Source organism: Oncorhynchus clarkii, chromosome 19, assembly GCF_045791955.1.
Source record: "Oncorhynchus clarkii lewisi isolate Uvic-CL-2024 chromosome 19, UVic_Ocla_1.0, whole genome shotgun sequence".
NCBI lineage: Eukaryota > Metazoa > Chordata > Actinopteri > Salmoniformes > Salmonidae > Oncorhynchus > Oncorhynchus clarkii.
In genome coordinates, this window is record NC_092165.1 from 37,367,570 (window position 1) to 37,395,077 (window position 27,508).

At 42.9% G+C, this 27,508-nt stretch overlaps 1 protein-coding gene and 3 pseudogenes across 1 annotated transcript; all 4 read left to right on the forward strand.

Annotated features, from left to right (window-relative positions):
- Positions 1–2,769: 2,769 nt before the first annotated feature.
- On the forward strand, positions 2,770–15,249 carry LOC139374471 (apolipoprotein B-100-like; annotated as a pseudogene).
- A 2-nt stretch (positions 15,250–15,251) lies between these two features.
- LOC139374472 (apolipoprotein B-like) lies at positions 15,252–15,743 on the forward strand. Its single transcript, XM_071115499.1, is given in 1 exon segment — positions 15,252–15,743. A coding segment is annotated over 1 exon segment (492 nt).
- A 50-nt stretch (positions 15,744–15,793) lies between these two features.
- On the forward strand, positions 15,794–18,930 carry LOC139374473 (apolipoprotein B-100-like; annotated as a pseudogene).
- Positions 18,931–20,406: 1,476 nt separating this feature from the next.
- LOC139374474 (apolipoprotein B-100-like) lies at positions 20,407–22,088 on the forward strand (annotated as a pseudogene).
- The last annotated feature ends 5,420 nt before the right edge of the window (positions 22,089–27,508 follow it).

The following is a 27,508-nucleotide window of genomic DNA, read 5'->3' on the forward strand; positions in this document are numbered from 1 at the left end:
ACCTAACACCTTGTTTGCACTATTGGTTAGAGCCTTTAAGTAAGCATTTCACTGTAAGGTCTACACCTGTTGTATTCGGCACACGTGACAAATAAACTTGATTTGATTTGATTTAAAGACTCTTAGCTTTCATTTAACATCCAATTTGATATGCTCCTATGAACTTCACATGTTGGGGCTCATGGGACCTTTTACATGGAAGTGTTTTTAAATCATCATGACCCTTCATCTAGTCCTCTAGGTAGGGGTAATGAACTTGTAAATAAAAAAAACAACTACAAAAAACACTACTTTGTACTTGACCTGTATTTGACCCTGTACTTGTCCTGCAATTTTACCTGCAATTTGACATTTGATCTTTGTGCTAGAGACAAATGGTTCATGTGCAGTAAAGGTCAAACCATGACTGTCATAAGGATATAATTGTGTTTCCCTGTGATGTTCAGAGGCCAAACGACAGTGATCTGAAATGTGGCAAAACTGTCCTAAATGTTATTAAATGTAATAATTTGATTGACTATGGCTTTGGCACATGTATCAAAGTTATTACTGTGCTGGGTCAAATTGACCCAGAACATCATCCGTGTATAGCTTTTTCGAACATAAAGGAAGGGTTCAATTGAAAGTTTATTAGTACCTGTATCAGATCTCTGCAAGTTCCAAAATCTTTTTAAAAAGAATGCCAAATCCTACTCTTATTCAGCATTACTATAATATACTTTTGTACAACTTTTCCAAAAACTGTATGGAACATTATAGCAAAGAATAGCTATAATTCCTCATACAGTGTATTGACCTACATAACGTGCAACAAGTAGTTGTTGTAAGTTGCTACAGGACAGTAGACAAGATCCCTGAGAAAAAAAACATCAGACAATTATATTTTGACGCAAAACAATTGCCAAATGGAAGAATCAATACTGACAAATCTGCAAAACACTTATTCTAGAGAGAACTCAACTAAACGTAAGAGTCAGAGCTTCCCATCATGGGGGACCCCAAGATCTGCTTCTGAGCACCAATATCTCATTTTGATTGTGAAGACCATTCTTCATTTGCATTGTATTTTGTCAATATAGGATGATAAATATTTTTGTAATATGTAGAAAAATATATATATTCTATTCTATACTACACTATACTTTAATTAATTACATTAAACATGATTTTAGATAGACCAGGTCCGTTTCTGAACTTCTTCAAGCTCTCATTAGTGTAAAGCAGGTTTCTGAGTTGGTGTCCTATACTGCTGTCCCACTTTATCCTTGAGTAAATATCCAAGCTAATTTAGGTCTCAATACAATTTTTTACTTACTAAAAGACCAAATGATGTCTAAAAATGTATCCTCGTGTCTCTGACATTTACACAGATTCAATGTAACTAAATAATAAATAAATGCAACACCAATGTTAAGATGTTTATTAACATGAGGACTTTTTTATTTGCTTTTTAGAGAAAAGCTGTCAGGTGGTGAGTGTAGCTGGTGCATAGAAGTCAGGAGAGCAGAGATGAGTGGACAAAGCACTTTACTAAGGCAATCATTTGCACAGAATGCAACCTCGTTACAAAACAAATGTCCAACGAACAAGTGAGGCAGCACAAAGTACAAAACCCAAGTACAAAGTACCGGCTGCCACAAAGCACGGGTAATAAAACAAAACCCGACGCAAACCAGCACGAAGCGTGCCAATCTTGACAATAAACAATTCCCCACACAGACATGGGGGGGAACAGAGGGTTAAATACACGACAAGTAATGAGGGAAATATAAACCAGGTGTGTGGGAAAACAAGACAAAACAAATGGAAAATGAAATGTGGATCGGCGATGGCTAGATGACCGGTGACGTCGACCGCCGAACGCCGCCCAAACAAGGAGAGGAACCGACTTCGGCAGAAGTCGTGACAAAAGCAGTGAGAATGCTGATGAACAGAAGTCTCTAAGGGTTTACTTGACCTGTTAATCTTACATTCAGTGAATAAATTATTTCAGTGAAAAGTTATGTTGATTGTTGAAAAGTTATGTTGATTGTTTTAAGTGATGATTTGTCTTAAGTGATGATTTGGCCCTGAGTGAATCCTTAGCGTGTAGGCAGGGGCCTTAGGAAACAAGGTACAAGCATGTTTCCTGTACACTGGGTGGCAGTGTAGCCTAGTGGTTAGCGCGTTGGACTAGTAACCGGAAGGTTGCAAGTTCGAATCCCCGAGCTGACAAGGTACAAATCTGTCGTTCTGCCCCTGAACAGGCAGTTAACCCACTGTTCCTAGGCCATCATTGAAAATAAGAATATGTTCTTAACTGACTTGCCTAGTAAAATAAAGGTAAAAAAATCAATAATATCGGATTTTTTGTTTTTGTGGAACAGTAGATAACAGAGCTGGACCTGGCTAGATCTGAACATTGCACCATAATGTTTATGATTCAGTACAATTGATGTTATTCATTAAGAGAATTGCCATTTAGTATGTAAAGGGTCCAGAGTTCCAGTGATGTTGTGGGACTTTGACTGTGAACTCAGGATGTTGTCTAAACAAATATTGACTCAATTTGGAGAAAACATATAAAACTTAGGTAGTATATGAGAAATATTGATAAAGGTGATATAATATTTGTTCATGCAGTAAAATTATTCAAATTGATTTGCCCATTATGTGTGATCTCCAGTGTCAGCAAGGTTAAAGACCTTTACGAAATACTGAAATTATACCAATACATGACAGAGAGAAAAAATTACGTGTCTGGGACATCCAACCTCAGGAATGGTCCCAATGTCATGTCAGGTAGGCTCGAGTTATGCCTGCTGGTAACTGGGGGGAACTGTTATCTTACTGATCCTTCCTCACTAAGTTTGCCTGACCCTTCCTCTCTGGTTATCATCCTCCTCATTCAGATGGAACTCGATGTCCTACTAGAATGCAGCTTTGTTTTTCACACGGCGGATTGTGCCTTCTGTGAGATGTTGGTCATGGACCCCCAGGGAGAGGCTGTGTATAGACAGGCTGCAGGAGCTGAGGCCTTCCAGGCTGCAATGGAGAAGTCAGTGCAAACATTTACCATAAAGATAAAACATGTATTGATCATTTGTACATAGAATGCGCTACTAGTCCCTCTTGTAAAACGGTTCTCCATCCTCCAAGTCATCAGGAGAATGAACAGCACAGCTGTGTATGGGGACATCTTTGTGTACAGTCCAGTCCTGACTTTCACTGGGTCAGAGATATGCTCATTTTGGCCCAATACAAACAAAGCAAAGACATTATGTACGCTCTGGCAAACACTGTCAGGAAGTAAGTGAAATTAGTCTTTCATCCCAAAATAACTGGAATCATAGATATCTCATCAATTGCCTTTCTTTTTTTCTTTCTTTTTTTTTAAATCGGGGAAAATGTTAATGTTAATTTGACCATAAAAGCTTTTTAGCCATTTAGATTTTTTTATTCAATTATTTTTTTAAGTTAACCACCAGAGGGCAATATATCACAATACAATTCAGAACTACTGGGTAACATATTCCCAAATCTCATCTGCAGGTTTCACCCAGGACATCCCACCCCTGAGGTCAAATAGGTGAAAGAGTTTATGGATACCATATTGGGAGACTGTTCAAGGGATGAGGATATGACTTTCCTGATACTAAGGGTATACAACCGCTTATAAGCAATATTACAAGTCATGTTTTAAGTATTGTGTTGTTTTATACCTAACATACAGATACAGCTAGAAATATGTGTGCTGTGAATGACAGGTCAGAAAAACTCTCTTGGAGGGGTACCAAGATGCTGAGAGCCCCATCCAGAAATGTGTGGCAGCTTATCTGGTGCGTATGAAGTGTCCTGACAATGTGATGCTTAGCAAGGTCATCACCATGCTGAAGGATGAGCAGGACCCACAGGTCAGGAGCTTTGTGGCCTGCTGCCTTGACAGCATCTGCCACTCTGTTGATCCCAAAATGCAACAGTAAGTGACTGTTTTCTACATGATATGTTCAGTCACTCCCTCTTCATTTACATGATTAATTTAATGTGTGTGATCACAGTGGTGGAAGGTGTTGATGTTTTCTGTATCTCCTACTGTATATGTATTTGACACCTGGCTAAGGAAATCATCTTCATTGAGTTTCTATTTTTCACAGTTGCGTAAAGTACTTAAGTAAAAAATACTTTAAAGTACTAGTTAAGTAGTTTTTTGGGGTATCTGTACTTTACTATGTATATTTTTGCCAACTTTTACTTCACTACATTCCTACAAAAAAGTATTTACTTTTTACCCCATACATTTTCACTGACACCCAAAAGTACTCGTTACATGTTGAGTGCTTAGCAGGACAGGAACATGGTCAAATTCACGCACTTATCAAGAGAACATATGGTCATGCCTACTGCCTCTGATCTGGCAGACTCACTAAACACAAATGCATTGTTTGTAAATTATGTCTGAGTGTTGGAGTGTACCTCTGTACATTTTAAAAGCAAGACAATTGTGTCTTCTGCTTTGCTTAATATAAGGAATTTGAAATGATTTACACTTTTACTTGAGTATATTTAAGTATATTTATACTTAAGTATATTTGACCAATTCCATTTACTTTTGATTCTTAAGTATATTTAGAACCTAATACTTTTAGACTTTTACTCAAGTAGTATTTCACTGGATGACTTTCACTTTTACTTGAGTAACTTTCTATTTAAGGTATGTGCACTTTTACTCAAGTATGACAATTGGGTACTTTTTCCACCACCGATTTTTCATCTGTCTGTCCAGCTGCAAAATCATGGGCTTGATTGTGTTCAATAGAATCGCAGCAAAATAATACCCTTTATTGTCCTAATCCCCATAATCATTTGTGCAACTCAAGCAAGTTGTGGGTTCTGAAAAGTGCTCTCTTTCTCTCTTCCTCAAGAATAAGACAGTTAGTATATCGAGGAGGCATTGCATCAGCACTCTGTTAATAACCACTTTGCCACAATGTCCCGCACCTGCAAAATGGACACCGCCATGGGCTCCATAAAGAGCAACATGATCTTTGATTCCACTGCATCCCTGCCAAAGGCAGTCCTGCTGGAGACCACCTTCAAAGCCTTTGGGTATAACAGTGATATGTTAGAGGTTTTTAAAATACTATAGAAACTTTAAAATATATATTTATATAATAAAATGAAACATTTAATTAAAACGTTTCTTATTTAAAAGAATATTACATCAATATTGGTGTGATTACATTGATATCTTGTCTCCCCCTTTTTTCCCCACTTCCATTTTCAAGGTCTGTATTGAAGGAAATGGATATGAACTGAGCCTTGAGGCCCTTTTTGGAGAGCAAGGTTTTACCCCTGTCTCCAAGGCCTGTACTGGGCTGGTCTCAAGATGCCAGACTCGGTCCAACAGGTGCTGGAAAACTGTATCGTTTGATATATTGCTGCTCAAGGAATAGTCTTTTCGTTTGGCTTTTCAGTGTGAGCTGAAGTATTCAAAGACATTTTTAATCATCCATATCTTACAGGCCCCACAGGACCTCGTAAGAGACATTGGACAGAACCTCCAAAAGCTTGTCAGGGAACTGCACTCTCAAGACTCCGCTGAGGCCATGGCCTACCTAAGGATTCTTGGAGATGAAGTTGGATACATCAAGTCCAGTGAGATGGAGCACATGGCCCCGGACCCTAGCTATGAACTGACGTGTTCTTCAAGATAATGCCTCTTAAGGTAAATCATTGTTGACTGAATAGGTCATTCTGAGGGGGAAAGCATATAATAATATACAGTATGTGGAAACAATATAACTAAACAAAACAGTAAATTACAAATGAAGCTAAACATGATTTCAATTATTTCTATACATTTAGAGTATAACTGACCCACACCCAAAGTCTCTTTGTTTCAATTAGCCATGCAGTCTCTGATGTCCAGCGTTGACAATGAGCTTCATGCCCACTATATCTTCCTGGATTAGAGTTTTTCCCTTCCCTCTGTGTCTGGCTTACCCCTGAAATTCTCCTTGTCTGGTGTCTTCGCCCCTGGAGCTAAGTGAGGTCTGAACGTTTCCCCTGGCATGGTAAACTGCCTGCTCTTTTGTTTCTATTCAATTAAATGTATAGGCCTTATGGAACCTGTTTGATGGATTTTGACTATATTTGGACAAATTCTTTCATTTATTTCGGATCCTAGGTGATTTTTACGTGTAAATTATGCCTTTCTTACCTGTAGCAGCTGTATTTCATGCAATCTGTTGATGTGGAGTATATTACACAAATGGGCCTCGACATTCCTGAGTTTGTGGTGGCTGGCATCGAGATGCACACCAGCATATACCATGAGAGTTCCCTGAGTGCCAAAGTCACCATTAGCAGTAATGTTATCAAACTCTTCATATCTGCACCCAAGGGAACCACTCAGCTTCTATTCAGTGTCAGGTGGGAATTACTCTAACTTCAACTTAAATTATTTTACTTCTAATCATTTAATTTAAAATATAAGTGGCACATTATGGTTAGCTCACATACATATTAAGAATCCAGTTTGTATTAAATGCCATCATTTTTTAAATGTAGACCAACTTGACTTAAACCAGCCTCAACTTGCATCAGTTATATTAAGCATTACTATATGATGTAAAAAGTCATATTAAATATTCTTAAATTAAATTCCTACAACTCTTCAAAATCCAGAAAGAAGCTGATGTAAGTGTCCTCCACCCAGACTAAGATGGTGCCCTCTATAGGAGAGAGCATGACAGACTCCACTGAGTGCCAGCTCCTGTTTACTGGTATGAATATCTGCACCACACTGTGTTACGCCAACGCAAACTCAGACAATGCTCCATACTACCCCCTTACAGGGGAGAGCAGGTGAAGGCTGCGTCCATTGCTTGGATTTCCAAACATGATTGATTTCAACTGTATCATTCTATTTATTAAAAGGATAATCTTTAAGAGACACATGTCTGTCAATCCATTAGGCTTGATGTGGAGCTCCAACCAACAGGGGAGGTCACAGAATACACTGCTGCCATTACTTCTGAAACTCTCAGAGGGGGCAAGGAGGGACGAAAGAAAATGGACTCTCTGAACCTATCCCCGAGGGTGGAAGGAATGTGTGTCCAATGGAGAAGAAAAAAAATCGAATTAAGACGGACAAATGCCATAAATATCCATATAAAATCAATTGGGGTCTGCAGAGTGCAGATCACTTGACTTTTTCCATATTTTGTTACTTTACAGCCTTATTCTAAAATTGATTAAATTTTTTAAAATCCTCAATCTACAAACAATACTCCATAATGACAAAGCGATAACAGAAGAAGATTCTGGGGTGCGGGCTCCCTCACTAGAGCCTGGTGAATGTCCACATCTACTTCCCAAACCACTGGTCCAACGACTCGGGATTATGGGATTATGGGTGCCCTCTGGCTAGGATCCTCCCCCCTGAATTGTAAGTGTGGGACAGGGCATCGACCTTGATGCTCTTAGAACCTGGGCGATAGGTCAGCATGAAGTAGAACCTGGTGAAGATGAGGGCCCATGTGGCTTGGCACAGATTCAGTCTCCTCGCTGTCCGTATGTACTCAAGGTTCCGATGGTCGGTGAGGATGACGAATGGTTCCTTGGTGCCCTCCAGCCAGTGTCTCCACTCCTCTAATGCCAACTTCACCACCAAGAGCTCCCGATCTCCAACGCCATATTTCCTCTCTGCGGGGGACAGTTTCTTGGAGAAGAAAGCACAAGGATACAATTTTAATGGGTCCCCCGGTCTTTGTGACTTAAACTGCCCCCACACCCACCTCCGATGCGTCTACCTCAACCACAAATGGTAGATTGTGATCTGGGTGTTTTAGCAAGGGGGCGGAGGTGAAACGCTCCTTGAGGAGACGAAAGTCCTCGTCGGCTGCTGGAGACCAAACCAACCTACGAGGCCCACCCAGGAGGAGGGAGGTGAGAGGGGCAGCGACGGCACTGAAGTTCCTGATGAAGGGCGGTAAAAGTTGGCAAACCCCAAAAACCGCTGTAATCCTTTGATGGTGGTTGGGACTGGCCATAACCTTACCGCATCTACCTTCTTGTCCTCCATCCTCACTCCCTGCAGGCTGATTTGGTAGCCCAAGAAGGAGACAGCCCTCTGGTGGAATTGGCACTTCTCCGCCTTGATGAACAGGTGGTTAGCCAAGACTGCTATAATGCGAGTGATGTGATCTTCCAGGTTGGTCGAGAAGATCAGGATGTCATCGATGTACACAATCACCTGACGTCCGAGCATGTCCCTGGACACCTCATTGACGAATGCCTGGAACACTGACGGAGCATTGGTTAAGCCAAAGGGCATAACCAAGTACTCGTATTGACCAGACATCATGCTGTACGCCGTCTTCCACTCATCCCCCTCCCGGATGCAAATGAGATTGTAGGCACTCCGCAGGTCCAGTTTGGTGAAGAACTGGGACTCGTGGAGCTGCTCGATGGCTGACGGCACCAGCGGGAGAGGGTACCGATACTTTGTGGTGACGTCTCGATTACCGTGGACTCAATGACAAGGGCGTCCTCCCTCCTTCTTGGCCACGAAGAAGAAACCAACCAATGCAGGGGACGTGGACCAGCGGATGAAACCCTGTTGGAGCGCCTCTTGAATGTAGTCCTCTGTGGTCTGGGTCTCAGCCACCAACAGAGGGTAGATGCATTTGCGCGGAGGTGTAGCACCGGAAAACTACTCAATGGTAAAGTCCCAGGGTCGATGAGGAGGGAGACAGGTAGCGCGGGTCTTGGAGGATACCTCCCTTAGACCCTGATATTCCATTCAGGTGACCAGTTGGGGATTCTCATCCTCGACCATGAGATGGTAGGGTTATGGCGCTGAAGCCAAGGTAGGCCGAGGATGATCTTGTGAACTAGTGCACTGGTGATGAAGGGGATGTTTTCCTGGTGATTGGGCTCCACGGTGAGGTTGAGTGTTTGGGTGATGTGTGTGATGGTTCCGGATCCTAGAGATCGACAGTAGAGACTTTGAACCGGTAAAGGAGAGGAGAGCGGGTAGGTAGTAATATTGAGAGAGGAGGCAAGGGTCTGAGTCCCCCGAGGTGCCGGAATCCACTAAAGCTGTAGGCACAGGGCATGAGGGACAGGCAGCCAGTGATGGTACTACAAAGAATCTAACAGGAAGAGCAGTAGATGGAATACCCCTACCTCCATGGGTTCAGGCCCTGATGCCAAACACTCACCGAAGGAGGGAGAGAAGCGATGAAGAGGAGGTTATCCAGACGGATGGCCATCTCAATGAGTGCGTCCAGGGTGAGGTTGTCATCTCGGCTGGCCAGTTCCATCTGGATCTCCTCGCGCAGACCTCTTCTAAATAACGTGCTACTGTGCGGAAGGTAAGCGCATACTCAGCAGCTGTCTGATTCCCCTGCTGGAGCTGAAGCAGATGCTCACCTCCCTCTCTGCCCTCCGTTGGATGATCGAAAATACATGAACCCCTCATAAAACCCAAGAAGACTATCAAAAAGAAAATAGCAAAAGGAGAATGGGAAATACACGCTGGTTGACTTGCCTAACATACAAGACGAACTGGCACAGAGAGATAGAAAACACAGGGATAAATACACTTGGGGAAATAAGCGACACCTGGAGGGAGTGGAGACAATCACAGGAACAGGTGAAACAGATCAGGGCGACACATAAGGCAGAATGCCGATACACAAGAACAATACCAACTGGTGAGTGAACATGGGAGAGTGACATATAAAGGGGAGGAAATTATGAAGGTAGTGGACTCCAGGTGTGAATCATAATGATTAACAGGTGTGCGTAATGATGAGTTCCAAGGGCCCACATTTATCAATGTTGCCTACAAACAGAAATGTTCGTAAAACATGCATGCAATAATTTCTAAGCAAAGTGTGGGATTTATTAATTTGTTCTTATACTTGAGAATGTGCGTACATTTAAGCACACCTCTGACCATGCGTACACACAGCACCTTGTGGTAGAAAAGTCAAACTGCTAATGAAATACCATCCACCAAATGGAGAAAGGATTGACATACTGTATCAAATAATAAACTATGAAGAAAAAAGATAATACATTAATGGTTTATTCATGTATTTCTTTCATAGACACTTATGCTACTAATAGTTTTCTCAGGGTGCTATCAAATTCATAAATATGAACCCATTTAAGCCTAATTAAATAATAAAATAAATTAGAAAGGGAGTGGAATGTAAGGTTGGAGGCAATTTAGTTAAACCAGTTAAATAATATTAAAGGCAACACTGAGGCATCGTGACTTGTCCAACATGGTAAATCTTGCATTGCTGGAGGATCTGGCACAAGCTGCATTACGCAGGGAGTGTGTTTTCAGGGAGCGTGTTTTTAGAAAGGGAGACGAAACGCACCAATGTCATCCCAGTGCATACCCAAGTCCTCTCTACCCTGGGATTTTTTAAGGGAGATTGAGGATCGGTCTGGCATTTCACAACCAACCATGAGCCGAATCTTGCCTGCAGCCCTTGTGGCATAATTTCATTGACCCCACAATACATACGGTTTCCACTGCTGTGCAACAGGTCAGAGTGAAAGGGATACCATAGCTGGATTTTCCAATGTCATTGGAGCAATTGACTGCACCCACATCACAATAAAAGCACCATCATTGAACAAATTCAACTTATTCAACCGAAAAGGTTTCCATTCTGTCAATGTGCAGGTCCTCTGTGATTCAAATTTGGCTTTGTTGAATGTAGTGGCCAAACGGCCAAGTGGGACACACGATTCATTCATTGTGCAGGACAGTTCAGTTGGCCCTAACCTCCAGGAAGGAGCTGTTGAGGACGGATGGCTTATTGGTAAGTGACTTATGTTTTATTTGCAAGGTTTTATTTGCCATGTTAGACCTCTACTGGGAAACAATATCTGAATGTTGTGTTCAATACTGCAGGACACCGGGGCTACCCATTAAAACCATGGCTGATGACTCCCCTCACAAACATCTCAAACCAACAAGAGGCAAAGTACAACCAAGCCCACGCACGCACAAGAGCAACAGTGGAGTGCACAATAGGCCTGCTGAAAGGGCATTGCCTGGCTGCAATACCAGCCTAGCAAGGTTTGCCTCTACAATGACATTCCTTCAAATGCCATTACGTGAATGTAATACAATGTGCAAATTCCTTTTTAGGTTTGCTACATTGTCAAGGCTTGCAGTGTGCAACATTGCAATCAAAAATGGCATTCCCCTGAATGATCCACCCAGACCCACTCGCCAAAGAGGACACCCTTCTTGTAGGCATGGGGATGAGGGGTCAGCCAAATCACCCACATCTGTCAAGATTTCATGTTTTTTTTATTTTTGTTATATTAATTTTGTTACATTTATTTTGTTATATTTATTGTCAAGAAAAAATATTGAGATGTGGTCCATGTCTGAATATAGTTGCAAAAATAAAGCTTGACTTACCATCAGTTGGTGTGTCTGGTATTCCTTCAGGGTCTGGGAGAGGGTCCTCAGTATCACCATCACCAATGATGTCACTGTGGTCTCTCCAATTATGCTGCCAATGTGCTGGTCCATAGCAGACAGTGGAGAGTCACTCTGCCCTCCTCCTGTTGCACTTGTCCTTTTTGTGGATCATATTTCCATTTCCTTTTCATTTCATTAACTGTTCTGCACTCAGATGAGGCAGAATTTACCACAGCTGTAACCTGCTCCCAAGCAATATTTTGTATCTTATCTGTCAAGCCATTGCTGAGGGCTCCAAAAAGTATGGCTTCTTTTGTTTCCACTTTGGTGATCAAAATATATTTTGATCACCAAAGTAATATTTCTGCGTCTGAATAGTTTTTTTTCTTTGTCTTCTTTGATTTCTCCATGTTGGCGGACAGAAATTAGTGACATTTCTTGCAGCTTCAAAGGGAAGGTTTGTCACTATAAATGGTCATTTAGGGTGGTTCTTTCTGTAAATGAGACTTCACGTGCACTAGCACAGTGTTTTAGAATGTGTCTGATTTATCAAGGCAAAATACTTACAGGTATCAAGCGTACAAGCAATTGATAAATACCAACTTTTTTGTTCTTGTGAATATTCTACATTTTCTTTGTACGAGTTAATTTATAAGCTTTTCTACGCAACATTGATAAATGTGCTTAATGATGAATCCCAGGACCGGTGGGTGGTACTCTGGCAACGTCTTACGCTGTGGTGGAGGAACAGGATCAGATGTGACACTTTGGTACAAGCCTCTGAATGTCCTTGAGCGACCAAGCTAGAGCCCGGACTTGAAACCGATCGAACATCTCTGGAGAGACCTGAAAATAGCTGTGCAGCGACGCTCCCCATTCAACTTGACAGAGCTTGATAGGATCTGCAGAGAAAAATGGGAGAAACTCCACAAATACAGGTGTTTGTAGCGTCAAACTCAAGAGACTCGAGGCTGTAATCGCCGCCAAAGGTTCCTCACCAAATTACTGAGTAAAGGGTAGGAATACTTGTGTAAATGTGAGTTTTCAGTTTTTATTTTTTTATACAATTGCAAACATTTCTAAATACCTGTTTTTGCTTTGTCATTATGGGGTATTGTGTGTGGATTGATGAGGAGAAAAAAACGATTGAATCAATTTTAAAATAAGGCTGTAACGTCACAAAATGTGGTCAAGGGGTCTGAATACTTTCCGAATGTACTGTATCTGTCCTCTCCATATTAGGTGCTGAGCCCACAGAGGCGACCGTAACACTGAAGTACTGCAAGGACACTCTAACCACTGACGTCCAGATCCCTGATTACGACAGGAATAAAGCTGGCAGTCACAGACGGCAACGTCAAGGGGAAGAAGATGCGTGGCACAATATTTCACAGGCCGTTCCAGGTAAAATAAATCACAGTGTTGTAATTCTTTCCAGTCTTCCTCTGTGCAAAAAGTCATTGTGAGATATGCTTAAGTGTCAGACAGCTTTTTCTCTGTGATGTGTGACCTGACAATGTCAATAACAAAATGTAACTGCAAACAGTAATGATTAAAGTCTTACATCTGGTTTTCCCATACATATGACAACAAGTTTGAGGTGAAGATGAAGTCCGACCTGAACTCTGAGATTCAAAACTCATCCCAAATACAGAAGATTACCAGAGGCAGCTACAAAAGCTCATTGATGACATACTAGATCAGAAAGTGGCTAAAACTGATATGAAAGTGCAGCACATTGTTACCAAAGCCATTGAGGTGAGGGATGTTGCCGCTGTGTTTGAGATATATTTTGGTTAATGCCATCGGCAGTAATTTTTCCAATTGTCTACTCCCAATTGCAGCAGTTTTGTTTCCATTGATAACATTTCTCTACAAAAAGTATCAATCACAAAGTATCTATTTTTAGGCAAGCAACATTTAGACAAGGTTGCTTCACAAGGTTGCTGGAAGAAACAAGAGGAGCCTCGCTGAACTCACTCTGCCCACCGGGCCTGAGAATCTGTTCCTTCAATCGTAAGTCTCTGACAATTCACATATTAAATGGGTTGGGGTTATTTCCATTTCAATCCATTCAATTCAGGAGATAAAATTACATCTCAATTTAATAATGGCAAAGTGTCAGGGGAAACAGAATAAATTCATCACTAATGACAATAAGTTAATTTGTCACTTTCTTGTTTTTTTGTTTATTTGTTTTTACAACAGTGACAGCCCTTACAAAAAAAGATTGCAGTTTTAAAACTGTAACTGCAGTTCCACTGCAAACTTACTGCAGTAAAAAAAAATGTGTTATTTTGGACGCAGTATTTGCAGCATACTGCAGTTATACTGCATTCTAACTACAGTTATACTACAGTGTACTGCAATTATTCTGAACTTTGACTTAAACCTTTTTTCGTAAGGGTGTTTTTTCAGATACCAGTTCAACCAGAACAAAATGGTTGTCTACCTTATTGAGCCTTAGGGAGGAAAATCTTCTGAAGAGCTAAACTTTCCCACTACCCTGTACATTCCTTCGATCGATGTTACTGAAATAGGTTGGATGACTCCTGCCAATGAGACCCAAATCCTAACTTTCACCATACCCCGCTCTTTTGACTTCATGCTGCCCTTGCTTAGCTTTGCTGAGGTGACCTCCAAAGTGATCAGCAACTTCTACAAATGGGACGGATCCATCTCTGGGTGAAACAACACTGTTGATGCTCCCAGCTATATTGCTCATTATAAACTGGGTGGTTTGAGCCCTGAATGCTGATTGGCTGACAGCCGTGGTATATCAGAACATATACCACGGGTATGACAAACCTTTTATTTTTATTGCTCTAATTACATTGGTAACCAGTTTATAATAGCAAAAAGGCACCTTGGGGGTTTGTGATATTTATTATTACTTACATACAACGGGTTACCAACATATTCAAATAATGATTGACATATTTTAATTAAAAACGTTATTTTGATGAATGTATTGATACTATTTCATCCTACCACAAGATATACACCTGCATTATACACCTGCATTGCTTGCTGTTTGGGGTTTTAGGCTGGGTTTCTGTACAGCACTTTGAGATATCAGCTGATGTACGAAGGGCTATATAAATACATTTGATTTGATTTGATATAGTCCAGGAACAAATCTATGGTTGCTACCCATGCCGGCTGGTCGTTCGTTCTATTCTAATAGAATAGTCACCATATCACAATGACAATGGTTTCATCCAATGATTTCAGGAACTGTGGAAGATAATCTGAAGTACCTCATCAAGGGTCCCTGAGCCACAGTTTCATTGATGCCAGCTTCATTGTCCTTGAAACCTTGAGTGTGACAGACAAACTGAATGCCAGGGCCAACGACAAGATTGAAGCCTCAAGTCCCCTGGGCATGCAGACCTTTCTGTACTACTCTGCGAAGTCAGAGCACTTCTGAAGAGGTCACAGGGGACGATAACTTGGATGGAACCATCAGAGTGGGCTCATTGAAAGCTGACTCTTCCTACAGCCATAACTATGCCATTCGCCCCCTCAAAAGAGAAGGAAGAAGCAAGTACAACCTGCAGGTGAACTCGACACTTATCCAGGCTCACAACATGATCAAGGGAGTGTATGCCAATGACAAGTTGTCCGTTGTGTCCAAATCCAATGTGCAGGACGATGCCCTCAAGAATATGGCAGAGCTCAACTACAAGGATGGCCAACTATCCCTGAAGTGTGATGCTGTTTCCAACGCTCTGGGCAATATACTTAACAATAAAGTTGAGCTTGGAATCTCCAGTGAGGTAATCATTTTGAGAGTCCCAGGCTAATGATGCAACAAACCCAGGCTTACTCCCTTCTCACAGGATCCATGAACTCTGATGGTCTTGAAGTCAACTCTGAAGGCTCCCTTACCTTTAAAGATGGCCATGGATTACATAAGTCCACTGTGACAGTGAACAGAAATGGACTGGTTACCAGTGGCACCAACAGCATGCAGTGCAGTCCCTTGACATTTGAAAACATCTACAATGGTGACATAAGTAGTAGTGGCACCACCCTGACCTCCACGACCAAAGGAATGGCTGAAGAAAGCAGCGTCAAGCTAAGTTTGGAGGGCAGAATATCAAGTACTGAGGCTTCACTAGGTAGGCAGTACCGTCAGAGGCAACGCCTATGATTCAAACGCAAGAAGCACAATTAAACTGGCATTGAACAGGAGGGGACCTTCCCCAACAACATGAAGGGATCTCTGCAGGACATGAAGACAGAAAACACCCATGGTCTGAGTCTCACATTATGGACCCTGGCTTTCTGCTCTTAGACAGACTACTTCATCTGTGAGGATGATACAAACATGATATAAAGGTTGGCATGAAGCCTTGTTTTACCTCCATTGTCATGAAAAATTATCTCAAGTTCTTTGACCTCCGTATGACCAATGAAGGCCACGTGAAGATGAAGCCTACCAAGCTAAACCGGACTGGAATTGTAAGAGGAGCCTACGGAGAAGAACATGAGCTCAGGCACACTTGCTGACCTACAGTAGCTGGCACACTGAAGTTTAGCACAACTGGGAAGATCATGGATGCACAGATGAGACACAACTGTGAAATTTAAATTGCAGGACTGACCTCCAGTGTCAATGTCAATGCCATAATCAACAGTGATGGTCTGGTGGACCTGTTTGGGAAGCAAACTGGGCAGCTCTACAGCAAGTTGCTTGTGAAAGTAGAGCCTCTTGCACTTGCTTATTCATATGACTGCCTGGCCTCAACCACACCTGCTAGAGAGTGGAGAATCTGCTGCTCACCTAGATAACACATTTGACGGTCTTCTAACACCCAGTGAACAGTCATTGACCTAGAAGACTAAATCCAGGTTTGACAACCACGCTTATAATCAAGACTTAAAACAATGCTGAGAAGCTCAGAGAAGGAAAATCAAGAATTCAATGTATCCGGTTTCTTGAAGTTTGACAAGAACAGTGACTCACATATCGTCAAGCCTCCCTTCATTAAAATACTTCCAGCTGCTTTTGAGCTTCTCATGAATGCTGTTGTCAATGCTCCGGAGGCCATGCAACAATATATCATCAGTTTAGACATTAACCAGCTAATTGGTGGGCTAAGACTTCATTTGGACAATCTGCAAGTCAGTAACAAGTCAATGAGAGAGATTGATTTGGAGTACAAAGTGAATGAGGTGAAAGAGAAACGGATTCTTTTGACACAAGAGTATGCTGTGACACTGGAAGACTTGAAGGCCTCTGTGGAGAATGAACTCCACCAAAATCCGAGACCTGATGGCTACAGTCATGAGTGGAGAGTGGAGAGTGGAGACTTTCAAATGCCATTCCTCTCACAAATTGGAAATCAACTGAAGGACTTTGATTACCATTTTAAAATCAGAGAGACAATTGTCCAAGCTATTGATGCAATTGAGGATGTCATCAGACAGATTGATCTACAGAAGCTAGGCGACAGCCGTGTTGCCTGGTTGGGGGACATTGATGGTAGATTTAGAATCAAAGAAAAACTTCAAGATAAAATTAATGATTTGAAACAGGTTATTGAGACCTTTGATGTCACAATGTTTTTCCAGGATCTGAGGGATTACATCCTTCCAATCAAATTTGCTATATATGTGGAGCAGCTAACTGTTAAGAATCCCACTGAGGAGATGACCAGGGTCCTTGAATCTATAATGGATGTAATTGTCAACTGGTTGAAGAATATGAAATTGCAGACAAAATCAATGCTGTGTATTCTCACATCAGAAATCTGCTTCTCAGGTATGATTTTGGCAAGATAAATAAAGTGTTCATGGATCAGACTGTAGTACTCATTAAGGAATTCAAAGTTCAAGAAACAATCGCAGGTTGATGCAACCTGCGATCGCAGGTTGATGCCTTGAGATCTATACACTGAAGTCATGTATGACAAAGTTATGCAACTACTGGATGGGGCTGTAAGTACGTTAAAATCAATGGACTTCAAGCAAAGCATTGATGAGCTAAATTAATACATTTCTGGAGTCATCAAAACCATAAAGGAGTTTGACTAAAATATGTTTATTGACAATGCTAACCAGAAGATCAGTGAACTAACAAGTTATGTTAATAATCAAATTGAAGCATATGGAATCGCTCTTCCGGAGAATCTTCAAATAATAGGAACAACTCAAAGAGCCAAAAGTTGCCGTAAAGATGATGACAGATGTGATTGATACTACAGCCTTCGATGATATAAAGTCCTTCAAGATATGAGAGATAGAGTTAACGGCATGAACATTAGAGAGGAGGTACTCATCTATATGCAAAAGGCAAGTGACTCCTAAACCAACAAGGTCGGCTACATTTCTGTTCAGCAGAACAAACTAATTGAGAAAATCCGCAAGGTGGCCAAGGACCAAGATATATTAAACAAGATGCACTAAAGACAGCAGAGGTTGAGATTTCCTCCTTTTTAGTGCCTCTCTCACTGACCTCGTCATTCCCACCATCTAAATCAACCTGAACTGAACAGGCTGCAGGACATAAGCATTCCGGCCCAAAACTCAGTCCCTGAGTTCACCATTCAGAGTTCTTACACTGTACCAGCCATGAACATAGATTTTGAGGAAATCAAAGAAAAGATCATTGCATTCATCAACCAGGTCTAAGAATATGAGGTTCCAATGCATCTACCCGAGGCCATCTTTTAAGACTTTAAAGCACTTTACCTATCCGACCTCCCGGACCTGACCTATGCAAATTGCATAAAAATTGAACTAAATGTTCCATTATCTTTGTAACGGCTGTCGTGGGAAGAAGGTGAGGACCAATGCGCAACGTGGTACGTGTTCATCTTATTTAATGAAAACTGAACACTGAATAACAAAACAACAACGAAAACAACCGAAACAGTTCTATCTGGTGCAGACACTCAAAGACAGAAAACAACCACCCACAAAACACAATAGAAAACAGGATCCCTAAATATGGTTCTCAATCAGGGACAACAATTGACAGCTGCCTCTGATTGAGAACCATACCAGGCCAAACACAGAAATAGCAAATCATAGAAAACTAACATAGACAACCCACCCAACTCACGCCCTAACCATGCTAAAACAAAAGACAAAACAAAGGAACTAAGGTCAGAACGTGACAGTACCCGTCCCAAAGGTGCGGACTCCGGCCGCAAAACCTGAACCTATAGGGGAGGGTCTGGGTGGGCGTCTGTCCGCGGTGGCGGCTCTGGCGCGGGACGTGGACCCCACTCCACCATAGTTTTTCTCCGCCTCTTTATCCGCCTCCGTGCCCTCTTAAGGACGGCGACCCTCACCGCCGATCTCGGACTGGGGACTCTAGCCCCGGGTCCCGAATGGATGGGAGATTCCGGCAGCACCGGACGGACGGGAGATTCCGGCAGCACCGGACAGGCAGGATACTCCGGGAGCTCCGGAGTGAAGGGCGATTCTGGCAGCGCCGGCGTGACGGACGGCTCTGGCAGCTCCTGGCTGACTGACGGCTCTGGCAGCTCCTGGCTAACTGACGGCTCTGGCAGCTCCTGGCTGACTGACGGCTCTGGCAGCTCCTGACTGACGGGCAGCTCTGGCAGCTCCTGACAGACGGGCGGCTCTGGCAGCTCAGGACAGACGGGCGGCTCTGGCAGCTCAGGACAGACGGGAGACTCTGGCAGCTCAGGACAGACGGGAGACTCTGGCAGCTCAGGACAGACGGGAGACTCTGGCAGCTCAGGGCAGATGGGAGACTCTGGCAGCGCTGGGCAGGAGGAAGGCTCTGGCAGCGCTGGACAGACGGGAGCACCTGTAGAGAGGAGACGGAGAGACAGCCTGGTGCGGGGGGCTGCCACCGGAGGGCTGGTGCGTGGAGGTGGCACCGGATAGACCGGACCGTGAAGGCGCACTGGAGGTCTCGAGCACCGAGCCTGCCCAACCCTACCTGGCTGAATGCTCCCCGTAGCCAGGCCAGTGCGGCGAGGTGGAATAGCCCGCACTGGGCTATGCTGGCGAACCGGGGACACCATGCGTAGGGCTCGTGTTATGTACCCCGGCCCGAGGAGACGCACTGGAGACCAGATGCACTGAGCCGTTTTCATGGCACCTGGCTCGATGCTCACTCTAGCTTGGCCGATACGAGGTGCTGCAATGTACCGCACCGGGCTATGCACGCGCACTGGGAACACCGTGCGCCTCACGGCATAACACGGTGCCTGCCCGGTCCCTCTCTCTCCACGGTAAGCACGGGGAGTTGGCTCAGGTCTCCTACCTGACTCAGGTCTCCTCACTCCCAGTGTGCCCCTCCCAATAAGTTTTTGGGGCTGCCTCTCGGGCTTCCAGCCGCGCTGCTGTGCAGCCTCCTCATAACGCTGCCTCTCGGCTTTCGCTGCCTCCAGCTCTGCCTTGGGGCGGCGATATTCCCCAGCCTGTGCCCAGGGTCCCTTGCCATCTAATATCTCCTCCCAAGTCCAGTTCTCCAGGTATCGCTGCCTCTCGTCACCACGCTACTTGGTCCTTTCTTGGTGGATGGTTAAGCACGGCCCGAAAACGGCGGGTGAACTCCGGGTAGTGGTCCCAAGCAGAGTCTGGGCCGTTCCAGACAGCGTTGGCCCATTCCAGGGCTCTACCCGTCAAACAGGAGACGAGGAGGCTCACACTCTCTTCACCTCGAGGGAGTCGGACGAACGGTAGCCAGGTAGAGCTGCTGGAGCAAAAATCCTTGGCACCCAGCCGCCACTCCATCGTACTCCTTCGGGGGCACGAGATGCAATGCGCTGGGACCAGACGATGACGGAGGAGGAGTGGGTTGTGTCGTCTCTGTGGGAGCTGGGGTGGATGTCGGGAGACCACTCCTCTCCCATCGCTCCATCCTCTCCATCATCAGGTCCAACGCCGAACTGATCCGATGGAGGACGGCTGTGTGATGGAGGACGCGCTCCTCCATCGATGGAAGAGGGGTGGTCACTGCTCCTGCTGACTCCATGGTAAAAAGGTGCGGGCTTCTGTCAGTACTTCTAGAAGTAGTGGGTAGAGGAGTCAGAGCAGGGTAGTAGATACGTGGATAGTTTATTCCCAAAGCAACAGTGTCGGTCAACGCCACACACACGGGCGCTATAAGACCCAGTCCAAAACAACAGGACGAAACGGTTCGGGAAAAAATAACATCCACAGAAATCACACACACCAAATAACAGAAAACAGGCTCCCTAAATATGGATCTCAATCAGGGACAACGATTGACAGCTGCCTCTGATTGAGAACCATTCCAGGCCAAACACAGAAATAGCAAATCATAGAAAACTAACATAGACAACCCACCCAACTCACGCCCTGACCATACTAAAACAAAAGACAAAACAAAGGAACTAAGGTCAGAACGTGACAATCTTTCAGGGTATATTGTCATAATTTTAATGTGGATATCACCAACCAAACCTATGTTGGTGTGAGCTTCTGCGATGCTTCCCACAAGGATGGCATCACCACTTTCATGGCTTCAGTTGGTTTCCTCATATTCCTTCTTACAGGGAGGTCACCTTCACAGGTGTATGGAAAAGTGTTCAGCCTCTAACTGGTAAGAAACACCTGAATTACTGGCACTTTTATTTACTGCACATACTACAAACCTCTTTACTATAAATCGTCATAATGAAAGCTTAGAGTTTTCTAGATGTTATTTTTAATGGACACAATACACAATACATTGGATTATTTTTGCTGTATTTAGTGTATATACTGAAGGTATGAGACAAATGCTGATCCCCTCTTGTTCCTTATCTATCCAGTCTAACCCTGACAAGGATACAGACATAGTGAGTGTCAAAGCCACTCTGAAGAGCTCTGAGAAGTTGAGTTTCCAGGTAGCCTGGGAATATGGATACCATGCATTCCACCATTGAAGGGCTCAAAGAGCAGATGCCTGCCATCACAGATGTGCTGCTCAAATTCATAAACACGTATCACATAGCTCACTTTGGCTTCGATGTAAACCGTGCCTCCATGAAGCTGAAGAACTGTCTCCAACGTCCTTGAGAGAGCCTATCATGAGGTCCCAATGTGTCTCGATACACTACAGAATTTTATGAGAGAGATGTTTAGCAGCTGACAACATACTGTCTATCAACATCACTGATATGAGTGACACGCATCCACTAGGTTTTCAGTTCTTACGTTCATGCGTGAGACCAATTTCGCTCTTCCCGGACTAAAGGAGAGACTTTCTGGACAGGAGGTCTATGAGAGGGCCAGTCGCTCTGTGTCTGCAGCCATTGACCGGGTTGCCCAAAGGTTCTTAAATCTCATGGAGGCCATAACTGAGATTGAACGTTTCATTAAATGTTTTGAGTTCCCCCTATCAGGTAGCAATGTAGTCTTCAACGAAAAGGATATTGTTGCCAATCTGAGGTCTGCCATTAAAGCCACCAAGTATTATATAACCGACGAAGAGAGCGACTTGGAGGATGTGAGTCTGGAGGAGCTGATCCAGGAAGTGAATGAACTCCTGCAACTATGTTTCCAGATGGCAGGAGAGCTGATCCAGGAAGTGAATGAACTGCAGACGGCAGGAGAGTTCCTCAAATTGGAGGAAATCGAGGAAATGGCCCGCAAAATCTTGGTTGTGGCAAGATCTGAAGTTGGCGAGTACAAATACTGCCAAAATTAAGATCCAGGAAACCTATAATGAGGTGACCATGGAGCGTGTGAACAGCGACCTCAAGGAGCTTGCCGCTATTTTACAGTCTCACTTTTATGGGGGACTCAATGAATTTATCAACCTAATTGAGCAGGTGTCGTAAAGCATGGCTCCATACATTAGAGTAACCTTGAAAAAGATGGACGTTGATTTTCCCCTTCCCTTCTTCTGGAAGCCTTTCGGTGAGTGGCCAACGCAGATCAGGCAGTGAGTGAGCAATGCTTATCACCACTTGAATGAGAACAGCTAACTGCATTGACTGTGCTATATGGAAAAAAACACTATACTAACATATACTTTATGCTTGAGCTCTGACTTTGCTATGGAAAACCAAAAAATATTATACTAACACATATACATCATGTTTTAGCTGTTATTATATATGTATCTCTGTGTTAAATTTTAAAGTGAGTTTTATTTTTAAATTGCTGAACAATTAACAATTCATGTAGCATGTTGTTTCTTTTTGATGACTATGTTAATTGAGACAAAAAGGGGATTTTTACAGCACAAGTGTAGTACTGTACATTGTTCAATTCCAAGATATGGTCAACAATGCATTCAAGTGGGATTCTTACATCCCAACAATGGAAGATGGTTCACACACATAAAGTACAGACTCCAAGATCCTTCTTTTGTTGGAGCTTAAGGTTGAAATAGTGTGGCCCTTAGATGGCAGGGTCGTCCAACTCATTGGAATATTTCTAGTTTTAGAAGTTCAGCTGTCTACAACATAGGAAGCTAAAAACCTTTGTTTGCTGGGTCCAGTTATTCACCCTTCACCCTGCCTCTTCTCTCCCTCTTGCCCTCCCTTCTTTCTCACTCCAAATATCCCATACAGCCTTTTGCCCTCTTTCATACTGTGTGCCACATTCCCCCTGCTTATTTCCCCTGGTTACCTGGTTGGACACTTAATGCCCCCCACAGCTATTTCATATACTCTCCCGAAGAGGGGCCCATAACAAATGTTGCTAAGCATGGTGGCTGTCACCTGTTTGGAATTCAGGGCTGTGTTGGTCGCCAGAGCGTGCTGCTTTTCCCACAGTAGTCTATCAAAAAGTTTTATGTTTGAGTTTTGCTCAAACATCAAACTGTATGGGCATCAAAAATATCAGAATATGTAAATGCATTCTATCTTATAAATAACTCACATTAGACTAAAAAAGGTTCAAGATCATTGCTGGAAAGGTGAACCAGAAAGGACTTTGGCTTCATGTATTACTTCATTATGAGCAATTTCAGAAAATGTCAAATATGAAAAGTTCAGTGTGGCTTTATTTTCAGGAACAAACATGCAGTACATCATATTTCTTTAAATATTCATAGAAGTCAACAAATGACAGTGTGTTTTGGTGTTGGACACTAGCAAAACATTTGTTTTCATATGTTTCTAGTAAGACATATGGAGTATATAGAGTTATACAGTTGTAAACACATACTTTCTTCTGCTATTCAATCCCACTCCCCGCTCTCCCCACCTGACCCCAAAATGAAAGGCAAAAATAGAACAACCCATCCCTTCCCAATACCCCATTTCGTATTACATCGTCATACCAACATGATCACATATAGGCTTATTTCTCGAGCAGACATTGGTGGAATTGCATCATACATACTGTATGTCTGCAGGTGACCGGTGCACCTACTGGCTTGCCCAGAGGGTGCCACAATATGCTACAGGTGGCCAGACTTAACTGACAATGTTACTATAACACAAGCTATTGCCCAGATATTAAAGTGACTTCAGAGGTCATTAATAATATGTCCTATTGTTAAATATCCCTGAAATGGATTACTGCCAGCCTTGAGTAATCTAATTTCTATGAAGGAGTAACAAGGCTGCAAAAGAAAACAAAATTTCTGTGATTTACGGGGTGCGTAAAAGGGAATGAAACATCCGCTGTGACACCCCCACCCCATTCCCATAATATTCCTCATGCACATTGTCAGCTGTGTGTCTTTAATGAGTAGATGCAAAGGATATACTGCTTTGTCAAGACAAGGCCCAAATCCCTGTCATCAGCGTGAAGAAAAGATGGAGGAAAAGGGGGAGGAGAGCGGGGTGCCTTGTAAGAATTTGCAGATGAGTAGGTAAACCACCACTACCCTCCGTATTATTGGCCAACGTGCAGTCATTGGAAAACAAACTGGACAATCTACGATTAAGACTATCCTACCAATGGGACATTAAAAACTGTAAGAGCCTATATTTCACAGAGGCGTGGCTGAACGACAACACGGACAATATAGAGCTGGCTGGCTTCTCCGTGCATCGGCAGGACAGAGCAGCTACGTCTGGTAAGACGAGGGGCGGGTGTGGGTCTATTTGTCAATAACTGCTGGTGCGTAATGACTCATATTAAAGAAGTCTCAAGGTATTGCTCACCTGAGGTAGAATACCTCAAGATAAGCTGTAGACCACACTATCTACCAAGAGAGTTGTCATATATATTATTCATAGTCGTCTACACAAACCGATGCTGGCACTAAGACCACACTCAATGAGCTGTGTAAGGCCATTAGCAAACAAGAAAATGCTCATACAGAAGTGTCACTCCTAGTGGCCCGGGGACTTTAATGCAGGCAAATCTGTTTTACCTAATTTCTACCAGCATGTCACAAGTGCAACCAGAGGGGAAAAAACTCAAGACCATCTTTACTGCACACACAGAGGCACATACAAAGCTCTCACCTCACTTGGCAAATCTGACCATAATTCTATCCTCCTGATTCCTGCTTACAAAAACTAAAGCAGGAAGTACCAGTGACTCACTCAATACGGAAGTGGTTAGATGATGTGGATGCTACACTACAGGACTGTTTGCTAGCACAGACTGGAATATGTTCTGGGATTCATCCAATGATATTGAGGAGTATTCCACCTCGGTCACCGGCTTCATCAATAAGTGCATTGAAGACGTCGTCCCCACAGTGACCATACGTACATTTCCCAACCAGAAGCCATGAAATACAGGCAACATCCGCACCAAGCTAAGCTAAGCTCTAGCACCAAGGCTAGAGGTGCTGCTTTCAAGGAGTGGGACTCTAGAAATCTTGTTATGCCCTCAGACGAAACATCAAACAGGCAAAGTGTCAATAGAGAACTAAGATTGAATCCTACTACACCGGCTCTGACGCTCATCAGATGTGGCAGGGCTTGAAAAGTATTATGGGCTACAAAGGGAAACCAAGCCACGAGCTGCCCAGTGACGCAAGTCTTACAGACGAGCTAAATGCATTTTATTCTGGCTTCGAGGCAAGCAACACTGAAGCATGAATGAGAGCACCAGCTGTTCCCGGACAACTGTGTGATCACGCTTTCCATAGCCAATGTGAGCAAGACCTTTAACCTTTCTAGGGCAGGGGTTCCGCTAGCGACAACATTCCGCTGAAAAGGCAGTGCGCGAAATTCAAAAATATTTTTTAGAAATATGTAACTTTCACACATTAACTAGTCCAATACAGCAAATGAAAGATAAACATCTTGTTAATTTACCCATCATGTCCGATTTCAAAAATGCTTTACAGCGAAAGCACAACATATGATTATGTTAGGTCATAGCCAAGTCAAAAAATACACAGCCATTTTCCAGCCAAAGATAGGAGTCACAAAAAGCAGAAATATAGATAAAATGAATCACTAACCTTTGATGATTTTCATCAGATGACACTCATAGGACATCATGTTACACAATACATGTATGTATGTTTTGTTCGATAATGTGCATATTTATATCAAACATCTCAGTTTACATTGGCACCTTACGTGCAGTAATGTTTTGATTCCCAAACATCTGATTTTGCAGAAATACTCATAATAAACATTGATAAAAGATACAGTTATTCACAGAATTAAAGATAGACTTCTCCTTAATGCAACCTCTGTGGCAGATTTTTTAAAAACTTTACGGAAAAAGTCTAATCTGAGAACGGCGGTCAGAGCCCAAAACAGCCAGAGGAATATCCACCATTTTCAACAAAGTTAGAAATAACACCATAAATATTCACTTACCTTTGCTGATCTTCATCAGAAGGCACTCCCAGGAATCCCAGTTCGACAGTAAATTATTGATTTGTTCCATAAAGTTCCATAAATTCCATCATTTATGTCCAAATAGCCACTTGTTGTTAACGTGTTCAGCCCAGTAATCCATCTTCATGAGGCACAGGCACTTCGTCCAGACAAAAACTCGAAAAGTTCCGTTACAGTCCTTAATAAAAAAGGCAAATGATGTATGGAATCAATATTTAGGATGTTTTTAACATAAAACATCAATAATGCTCCAACCGGAGAATTCCTTTGTCTGAAAAGCGGTACCGGAGTGGCAAGTCTAGATCCAAAAGGCTTCTTAACAGCTTCAACCCCCAAGCCATAAGACTACTGAACAGCTAATCAAAGTGCTACCCAGACCCCTCTTTTACGCTGCTGTTACAAGCCATTAGACTGCTGAACAATTATTCGAATGTCCAATCGGACTATTTACATTGAACCCCCACCCTCTGTTTTTACATGGCTGCTACTCACTGTTTATTATATATGCATAGTCACTTTACAAATTACCTTAACTAACCTGTTCCCCCGCACATTGACTCGATACCGGTACCCCCTGTATATAACCTCGTTATTGTTACGTTATTTTCTTGTGTTACTTTTTGATTTGATTAGATTTTTTTACTTTAGTTTATTTAGTAAATATTTTCTTAACTCTAATTCTGGAACTGTATTGTTGGTTAAGGGCTTGTAAGTAAGCATGTCACGGTAAGGTGGTTGTATTCGGCGCATGTGACAAATAACATTTGTTTTGAATTGATTTGATTTGATAAAAATCATATAAATGATTGTAAATTCTTGCAATGTTTTGTCTCAGTCCTAATTTGACCTTTAAGATCAGATGCAGCCTTGCTCCTGAGAGACCTTGGCATTTGGGTGTCATCAGCACCTTGCACCAGGATCATATTAGTCATAAGGTCAGTTTCCATTCCTCTAGGGAAGACACACTGGTACTTAAGAAAGACGACAAAGCCAGCCAGCTCTCTTCTCGCACCTGCTGACACCCATTGCTCTTGAAATGAAAAGGTTTTCCTTAAGTCAATCTGAGCTGACTTAACACCAACTTGATATAAAGGCAAATAAACACTATCTTCTGCCGCTGAAATATTATAGCATGATACTCCTGATAATTTTGTGCAAGCTTTTCAAATTCCATTATTGTTTGTATCATTACTGTAAAGTTATGTTCCGCCTCCCTTACTAAGAAGGATGCCCCCAAAAACAACTAAAGAACAAATCTGCAAATGGAAGAGAGGCACCTTTGACAGCAGGAGAGGGACATCCCACCACCTAGGAGGAGGAGTGGTTTCATTGCTACACACAATGTGCTGATATTGTC